Source organism: Sceloporus undulatus, chromosome 6 (assembly GCF_019175285.1).
Source record: "Sceloporus undulatus isolate JIND9_A2432 ecotype Alabama chromosome 6, SceUnd_v1.1, whole genome shotgun sequence".
Classification (NCBI taxonomy): Eukaryota; Metazoa; Chordata; class Lepidosauria; order Squamata; family Phrynosomatidae; genus Sceloporus; species Sceloporus undulatus.
Genome location: NC_056527.1, coordinates 2,077,970 through 2,087,190, shown reverse-complemented (window position 1 = coordinate 2,087,190; position 9,221 = coordinate 2,077,970). Strand labels below are relative to the sequence as shown.

The following is a 9,221-nucleotide window of genomic DNA, read 5'->3' as shown; positions in this document are numbered from 1 at the left end:
CAACAGCAGTCTCCCATCCAAGGACTAACCAGGGCTCACCTTGCTTAGCATCCAAGATCAGATGGGGCTCTGGTGCCTTTATTTAGGGTGTGTATGTATGTGCTTTCGAGTCACATGTTCGTTTATGACAACTGCGTGAATGTCATACTGTTTTTTAAGGCAAAGAAGTCTCAGGTCAAAAATGACTTGACAGCAGACAACAGCAACTAATACAGATGTGAACCAATTACTGTTTTTTGGTTAAGAACAAGATCGGGGAAAGTGCCGGCCTCCAGGTTTGGCCAGCCCCGACTCCAAAAACACAAAATGAAATCCCCATCACTAGCAAGGGCTGAGTGGGTTTGCAGTCCATTGACATCTGGACAGCCCAGGCCTAGTAAAGGCCATTCATTCCTAAGCGTTGGCTGTAGAGAAGAGCAGATAGGAACCAAAAGCCAAGACAGCATCCAAGAAGAAGCAGCAGCAGCATTGAGCTCCACAATCATCAGCTGCCCTTTCTATTTATTTATTTATTATGGTATTGATATCCCGCCTTTCAGCCCTAAAGGCTCTCACAGCGGCTTACAATTATTATTTTTCATTAGACGGTTCCCTGCCCTCAGGCTTACAATCTAAAAGACACGACACAAAAGGAGAAGGGAATGGTGGTGGGGAAGGGGATGAGGTCCAGTGGTTCTTCTCGCCCTCTGAGGCCTGGGCCAAGGCAGATGGATTGGAGGGAGGGCTCTGCTTCTTCAGGCTAGCCCTGGTGGAGCTGGGCCTATCTGGTCACTCCCTCAAAAGTGCTAAAGATGAGAGTTATCATGGAGGGAGGGCTCTCTTTCTTCAGGCCCAACTTGGAAGGAGGCAGGGGCCAAAATTAAGATCGGCTAAGGTTGTTTGGGACGCCAACAGTTTTAGGTGAAATGTAGGACATTTAGGTGAAATGTAGGATATATTTTTTGCAAATGGGGGGGGGCATGAAAAGCTGGAAGCAAAATGCAAACCCATACTTCTTAGCCATGTTCAAGGGTTTTGCCAGGCCAGCAGCCTTGCCGCTTGAAGGTGAACGACTGGGCAGAGGCAGACAACGCAGTGGGCGGGCGTCCTTGTCTCTTTCCCCATCCTCTTTTGTCTCTGTCCCCCATTGCTGGGCAGGCAGCCTTGTGAGGAGGAGGAGGGGGAGGACAGGAGAAAGAGACAAGGATGTCCTCATCCTCTGCAAAGTCATTTGCTTTTGAGTGGCCTGGGGGTTTTGCCAGGTGGGCAGTCTTGCCACTCAAAGGCAAAACCACCAGGCCGCTCTAAAGCAAACAACTTGGCAGAGGAGGAGGACAATGTGGTGGTTGGGCATCCTCCTTTCTTTCTCCCGTCCTCCCCCTCACTCACCAGAAGAAGGGCCCAAGGGTCTCTCTTCCCTCCCGATTGTCCCCGCTGCCTGGCTGCAAAAAGATGCTCCCTCTGGGCCAGCCTGGCCAAAGGGGTGAGAGGAGCTGTAAGCCTGCCCCCAGCAAAAGCTCCCTGGGAAGCAGAGGCAAAGTCTGGGGGAAGAGTCCATTGCCCCCGTCCTCCAAAGCCCCGTGCGCTTGGGCGAAGACTCTGGGAACCAGGACACCCCCCTCTTCCTGACAAGGGGCCCCGAGCCTCCAGAAACCCTTTGGCGGGCCACCAAGCAGAAGTGAATCTGACTTGCAACCCAGCTTCACTGCAAAGTTACTACATGTTCAGTCTCCCTTATCTGGAATTTCAAATACTCCAAAATCCACCCCCCCCCAAATAGGTACCTCAGATAGTGACACCTTTGCTTTCTGACGGTTCAGTGTATGCAAACTTTGTTCCATGTAAAAAATTATCTGCAAACTATGTTTGTAAATTGTATACAAAACATACATTAAATGTTTAGACTGGGTTCCAATCTCCAATGTATCTCATCATATATATGCAAACATTCCAAAATGCAAAATACTTCTGGTCCCAAGCTTTTTGGGTAACCTGCATTAAACTAATTGTAAGAGCACATCTATTTTTAATAGTCCCATTACATCAACTTCTAGTTTGGTATCATCCTTCTGGGATCTGGGTTCAATCTGAAAATAGTACTGTTAGTTGCTTTTGTCAACTAGTATTGTTACTTTTAAATTAATATGCACCTATTAAGAGGGAGTGAAGTGAAGAACTGGGAATGGTGATGACATTAGAACAGTTTCAAACCTGGCTTTTATTAATGTCTTTGGGCGAAATTGATTTCATCAGGTTGCACATGTTTTTTTTAGCTTCATAATTGCTTTAACTGATTTTAAACTGTTTTTAAATTGAAAAGCTACATAACATATTTTAACTCGTTTATACTTGTATATTTATTGTTTTAAGTTGATTTTATTGTGAGCTGCCCTGAGATCTCTAGGTAACATAAATAATGATAATGCGGTAGCAAGACCAGGGGAGAAAAGACTGCCTCTCTGTGGGTCACATGCAGCACTAGGGCCACGCTTGGGCTACAGCAGGGATGGGCATGTGAAGTGATTGGACTGCAGTTTAATACCAGTAATAGCCACCTTGAATTACTGTATATACTCATGTAGAGTATAAGTCTAGAAATTTTAGTCAAAAAGTCGATTTATTTATTATTCAAGGGTCAATATAAGTACTGTACTTTAACTCTCATAGATATAAAAAAGGAGCCATCCCCTTTCTCTGAATAAAAGGCAAGAGCTCAGTCCATCCTGGGAGCACCAAAAAGAAGCATGGATCCCCTCTACTTTCTCATCCATCCAGCCTTTAGGATGAGCACAAACATCTGTTACATTCTGGCAGTTACATCTGCCAGAATTTTCTAAGTTCTTTGGCATCATTTTCCTTTGCATCATCCTTTACATCCTTTGTAACATACCCCTAAGTTTTACTCTTGACTTATCCACAGGTCATATCAAAATCCATAATTTTGGCCCCAAAACCTGCCCTCGACTTATACATGAGGTTGACTTATAGTTGTGTATATATGGTATGCTCCTGAAAAACAAAAGTTTGGAGAAATGACAAGTGGCCTTGTGGGGCAGACCTTGATTTCCATATATACCTTGCAGCCAAAGCAGTATCCTCGAGTCAAGATGCCAATGAGGCACTGGAGCCCCATGGATCTGCACTGTCTGTTCTGTTCTCTAATGAAGTTATTGCCCACCTGCTACCAAGACTAAGAATGAAACACTGAGAAAACACAGAAGGATGGACTCCACAAACCACTGTTGTGACAAGAGTACAACTGTTCTTATGTACGTATCCTTTAATAAAACCAGTCAGTGGATTAGACTGATGCAGCACACTTGGTTAGCAACACATGAAACACAATTATTAAAACCAAGGAACATGACCAAAAGGAAGCCCTGAATTTTACAGATTTTAAATTCCATGGCAGCCACAGTTTTGTCAGTAGGACACCAACAGGTTAGACCTCATGATTTATGGGTGCTGAGGGTGGATACCGGCTAAATCAGCTGGCCACCAGGGCCTTCATGCTGCGCCATGAGGCAGCGGAGAAAACAGCCAAACATCCAGCTGAGAGCTAAGCCATGGCTCCCAGAGACCAGCCCTCCTTCCTTCCCAACAATCCTGAACTGGAAAGGCAGCAACCCGCCTTGAACTGCTGTGGGGTCAAATCACCAAGAGGGCCACCCCATCCAGGGAAAAGGGGCCGAATTGTTGAAAGAGTATATTTTGGCTGGCTGCCCAAAAGCAAACAAACATTATGGCCCATTGCCCAGGACAATTCTTCAAAGACATTCACATTCCTAAGTTCCCATTTATCCCAAAAATCAAAACAAGTTATTTTTGGCCCTGTTCATTTACTGCTAATTTTCTAACTGCAGCAGGGATGGGAAATGCGTGACCCTCGAGACGTGCCTAAACTGCAATTCCTCCTGCCCCTCACCACTGAGGATGCTGACCAGGACCCAGAGGAATGGCAGTTCATTATCTGGAGGGCCACATGTTTCCCACCCTAAAGCCTCTACCACCGTCACCCATAAAAAATAAAAAGCAGCGCATAAGCCCTTTACTGTAAATGCGATAGACACACCCCAAAGAATTGTGCAATACAAAAATTTAAGCAGCTGCAATGCCATTTTCAGTCAAATAAGTTAAAACTTCCACATTTAATATTGTGCAATAAATAAAGGACTTAAAATAGTTTAATCCACTCCTTTTTAAGGCTCACACTGTGAAGATTAATATTCCACAACATTTGTTCTATGGGGATTTAAAGAAATAAGTGACTGAAAGGTTAAACTTCTTGTCATTTCTTGAAGGAACAATCTCAGAAGCACCTGGAACCCTCTCCCGATTTCTCACTTGCCCTCTTAAACCACAACTTGCAGGAACAATCCCAAGTGTGAAATAGTGAAAAGGCATTTTGATCTGTAAAACATCAGTTGATGGTCTTGCTCAAGACAGAGGGAAAATAATCTAGGGTAATGCTGGCAGCGTACACTTGTGACATCATGTGTGAGATGTGCCCAGTTAACAGCTGCACCCTTGTATTCTTTGAAGCACCGTTTCCATGTGAGGTCTAGATCTAGAGTACATAAGAACACCGGCACACACAGGCTTCCACTGGCCCTCTGTCCTAGGGCTTGGGCTTGGCCCAGTATTCTCGATACATGGAATACAGCACACCTGGAAACCAAGAAGAAGAAAGAAACTTAGCATTACCTATGGCTTGTTCTTAGTGCCTTAGCTGCAAATCTTGTAGTGGACAGTAAGAAGGTAACGCAAGGCTAGCTCCAAAAACTGCTGAACCGGTCATCTGGCTCTGTTCTAGTTTTGGCACCTTGCCTACTTCTTTCCATTTCTTAGAATGAAGAATATTTACAAACACAACACAACCTACCTGGGAAGCTGCCTGGAGCAAAGGTCCGTAGGGGAAAGGCTGAAGGGCTCCCAGGGAAGGAACAACATCAGGGGCGCCCAGCCAAAATAGGGAATTTTCTGGAACAAAACTCGTATGGCAATGGGAAATTTACTATCCACCACCCATCTACTTATTTATTTCCCACTTTTCTGTCAGTATGGGACTCAAGGGAGCTCACAGTGTAAGTTAAAACCTTAGGAGGAAAGACTTAGGAAGCTCGGGAAGTTTGGCCTGGAGAAGAAAAGGTTAAGGGGTGATATGATAGCCCTGTTTAAATATTTGAAAGGATGTCGTATTGAGGAGGGAGCAAGCTTGTTTTCTGCTGCTCCAAAGAACAATGGATGCAAGCTACAGGAAAAGAAATTCCACCTCAACATTAGGAGGAGCTTCTCGACAGTAAGGGCTGTTCAACAGTGGAAGATGCTCTCTCAGATATTTTAGCAGAATCTCCTTCTTTGGAGGTCTTTAAACAGAGGCTGGATGGGCATCTGTCGAGATGCTTTGGTTCCTGCATGACAGAATGGGGTTGGACTCGATGGCCCTTGTGGTCTCTTTCAATGCTGATTCTATGAAAACCAAATTCAACTAAAACAAGGGCTAAATTAAATGAACTATCATGCCGAGAATGTTTAAAAGATCATCATCATGATAAAAATACAGCACACCCAAAACAAAAAACTTCCACCACAGCCAGTTCATGCAAGGCCTAGATACACCAGGCAGGCCTTTGCTGACTGGTGGAAAGAGTGCAGGGAGGGGGCTAGCCAAGCTTGCCATGGAACAGAGTGCCACTGATTCCATGTAGCACTTCACAGGAGAAGAGGCTGCACACAAAAAACCAATGGCATTACTTCCACGCTAAAGAAAAAGGAAGAGAACAGCAATGCAGCAGATTGCTGTCAGGTGACCTTGGGCTTCAGCTGCTTATTTTATGTTACAAAAATCAAAGTGCTCCAAGCCAAACAACTCTCACTGAGATGGTGGACTAAGAAGGGAAAGGCTGTTAGCTCCACAGCAGCACCAGGCATTGAGCATAAGGACAGTCTTTCCGTTGGGTACCTACCACACGTCATGGCCCCAACGACAAAGCCTTGCGCTGCCACTCGCATGTGGATCAGGTGAACCGACATTTTGGTGTCCCCTCGGTGCTTCAGCTTGTAGAGCCCATAGGCCACCACAGCTGCAAAGCCTGCAATGCCTAGAAGAGGGAAACATGACTGGGTCATAAACTTTATATACCTCAATAGTAAAAACAGAGGGTAACAACCTCATCTGTCTCTTAAATGCAGCTGTAAACATCGGGTGACATCCAAAGAGTTGCTTAGAATCACAGAGGACTGGCCCAGTGGAATTTTGGGGCTTTTTAAAAATGCCTGAGGTATCCTGTATATAACCAATTGCCTCCCAGTTTTAAAAGCAGCTTGTGGTTTAGCACAAGGGGCTGCTCCTCCATCTTAATGATCTCCTAGAACAAGTCAGATGCTCCTTTGAATGGTGGTCAAAGTTTAAGAGCAACAGTCAAACATTTGCTCTGCATTCCGAGTTAAAGACTAACCAATTCCACTTATGCTGTATCTTGGCAACAGGCAGAGTGTGGGCTTTCTCACCAGTTCAAACACTGGCTGCACACCAATGTCCAGTTATAGAAGGGTGTGCCAGACACACTGGGCCCGTTTCATTTCTCACTTTGTCCAACAACAGGAGAGGGGAAAATGTGCCTGCAGGCCAGACCTCTGTAGTCTTCCAAAAACCCCAACCAGTTATCCCCTTAATTTGTTTAAGGGGGGGCAATTCTTACGCAGTAACCATGATAAAGCCCCCCAGATCCACAACAAACTCGGGAGCCAGACATGCAAACCCATCACTCCCAGATCCCTTTTGGTTGCCATTTTGGGAAGAACAGAGATTTTAAACTGGAGGCATTTTGAAGTATTTCAGCATGTAGATGTAGAAGGAAAAGGGTGAAGTCCACAGAGGGGACAGCGAGGAATTGGCTCCTGGGTCTCCTGCAGTTGCCCACCTCTGGACAACAGCATCACATTCCTAGCACCAACCTGGTCACTGCTGTATGTCACCACAACCCCCCTTTTTAAAAAACTATACTTCTTTCTACTCCATCTTTCAAGTGTCAACCTGCATAAAGAACAACGTACTGTATGTACAGGCCGAAGCCTCTCTTATCGTTTTGGGGAAGGGAACCAAGTTACACAGAAACACAAGTTCACAGGTTAACACACCCTTTGCAGCTGGGCAGGCTGTGGGCATGTTGCATGACAAGCCCCATGATTCCCAGTCAAATGGTAGTCCAAATATCTGAAAAGCATCAAATTCAGGAAGGCCTTATCCTGGAGAAAGCAGAGGCAGCGATCCCAGACTTTCATTTAAATACCAGGCTGCTTATAATGAGGAAGGAATATTTCAGGAGCATTTCCTGTTTGTAGAGTTTAAACTTTTATTGCATTCACACCCACTACTTAAGACTGAAAACAAGTGTATTTTCGCAGGTGCACAAAGGCAGCCAACTTGCCAAATGCATCAAGGTCAGGACCAGGAAACCTACTTACCAACTGGGACAAATGGAGACTCCCGGGATTTTCTCATCAATTTTGAGCCTTGGCTCTCTGATGGCTCATAGCCAGCAAGTGGGCTTTCTGAATTAGATGTCATGTTAACTACAAGGAATGAAAAAAGAAAATATGTTAAAGTGGGGGGGGGGGGACCTGGATTCTTGCCATGCCTTAGAAATGCAAACTTTCTTTCCAACACTACATTCTGTGCTCCTGTCACACAGCTACAGTTTAATCTCTTTAAAGAGTACACACTCTGGGCTCCCAAGTCTCAGTTAAGTAAAGGCTCTTTGCAATTTCCAGCACACTGAGAATACCAACCTCAGTACTACACTCCCTTCTAAATTAGAGAACTGTAATCCAAACAGAGTGTGCAAACGTAACTGTGTGCTTTCAAAGTTCACAAATGCAGCATGCCAATACAACTGTGGGTGCCAGAGCAGTCAGGACATGCCACCACAGATGATTCTTCGGGGTAAAACTGCTAGGCCCCCTGACAGACGTGGAAGGAGAAGAAACATGGGGTAGGCAGAAAATCCCAAGACTCTGCACCCAACACCTTTAATTAAAAAGCTTCTGACAGGGAAGACAAGGAAAGGCACTGGGAGCATGGACAGTCTATCAGCCATGAACACAGGGCCAAGGTGAGGAAGGGGCCAGAGAAGGAAAGGGGGGGGGGGAACACTGCTTCACCAAACTTTGTGTTTGAGAGAGAACATTCCAGCAGAGTAAAGGCAAGAAGCAGATCACAGTAGAATGTCAGGACTTTGGCATTCTTCTCAAAAGGCAGAGAAAGTGGGGACAGACCGCAGCGCTCAGCACAGCTTTGCAAGAGAAAGGTCTCAAGTAAAAAGAATCAGGTTAGCAGGGGTGAGAAAGACCCTTTGCTAGCCTAGGCGAGCTGCAGCCAGAAGCAGCAAAACTGGACAACAGAGACAACATACAACCAGGAACACAAAAGACAGCTTCCAGTAATGTCCTTCCTCCTGTCCTGAAGGTCAAGAAGAGATTTCTCTAAGGGACACAGAGAAACCAACTCAGGACAAGGCCACCAAGTGGGAACTTTTCCAGGTTCTGACCCCATTAGGCACCAGGGCATTTCCAAGGGTCAGAGATCTCCTATGGCATGACACTGTCCTAACATTTTAGTGACCCAAGGCAGTTTTATACTAATCTATATTCACAGCAATAACATAAAGCATGGTAAAAGTACCACTACAAATAACAAATTCTTGGAACAACCATTGAGGAAAATCAAGAAGAAAAGTGAAGCAGAGTGTTACAAAAACAAAAAGATAAGAAGATGAATACAGATGATTTATATAACTTTAAAGTGGATGATGATAAATTTCTACATTTTGGCTCAGCCGCTAACCAAAATGGAGACTGTAGGCAAGAAATCAGAAGTTTAAGACTTGAAAAGGCAGCCATGAAGGAAAGACTCTCAAGTGTAAAGTGTGTCACTGAATACTTAAGTTGGGCTCAGCCATGCTATGGCTGTGAAGGCTGGACAGTGAAGAAAGCTAACAGAAAGAAGGCCACGTCATTTGAAATGTGGTGTGAGAGGAGGTTGCTGGATATTGTGGGCTGCCAGAGAGACAAATAAATAGTTGGAAGAGCAAATAAAGCCTGAACTCTCAGTAGTTCAGGAGTCGCAGTTGAAACTAAAATGAGGCTGTAATGCTTGGCTTTATTACAAGGTGCTATGACTCATTAGAAAAGACGGAGGAGTTTATCACATGGGGGGAATTTCTCTCAATTTCAAATGAAAA

General features: G+C 44.9%; 1 protein-coding gene across 3 annotated transcripts in view; it reads right to left on the bottom strand.

Moving 5' to 3' along the window:
* Window positions 1-3,236: 3,236 nt before the first annotated feature.
* The window catches only part of HIGD1A (HIG1 hypoxia inducible domain family member 1A), a 17,842-nt gene continuing 11,857 nt past the window's right edge, over window positions 3,237-9,221 (bottom strand). For all 3 annotated transcript variants that reach the window (XM_042473367.1, XM_042473365.1, XM_042473366.1), the window contains exons 2-4: window positions 7,447-7,554; window positions 5,946-6,080; window positions 3,237-4,647 (exon numbers count right to left, since the gene is read on the bottom strand). In XM_042473367.1, the coding sequence (XP_042329301.1) occupies window positions 4,598-4,647; window positions 5,946-6,080; window positions 7,447-7,549 (288 nt within the window). In that variant the 5' untranslated portion in view covers window positions 7,550-7,554 and the 3' untranslated portion in view covers window positions 3,237-4,597. The remainder of the gene's footprint in view (window positions 4,648-5,945; window positions 6,081-7,446; window positions 7,555-9,221) is intronic.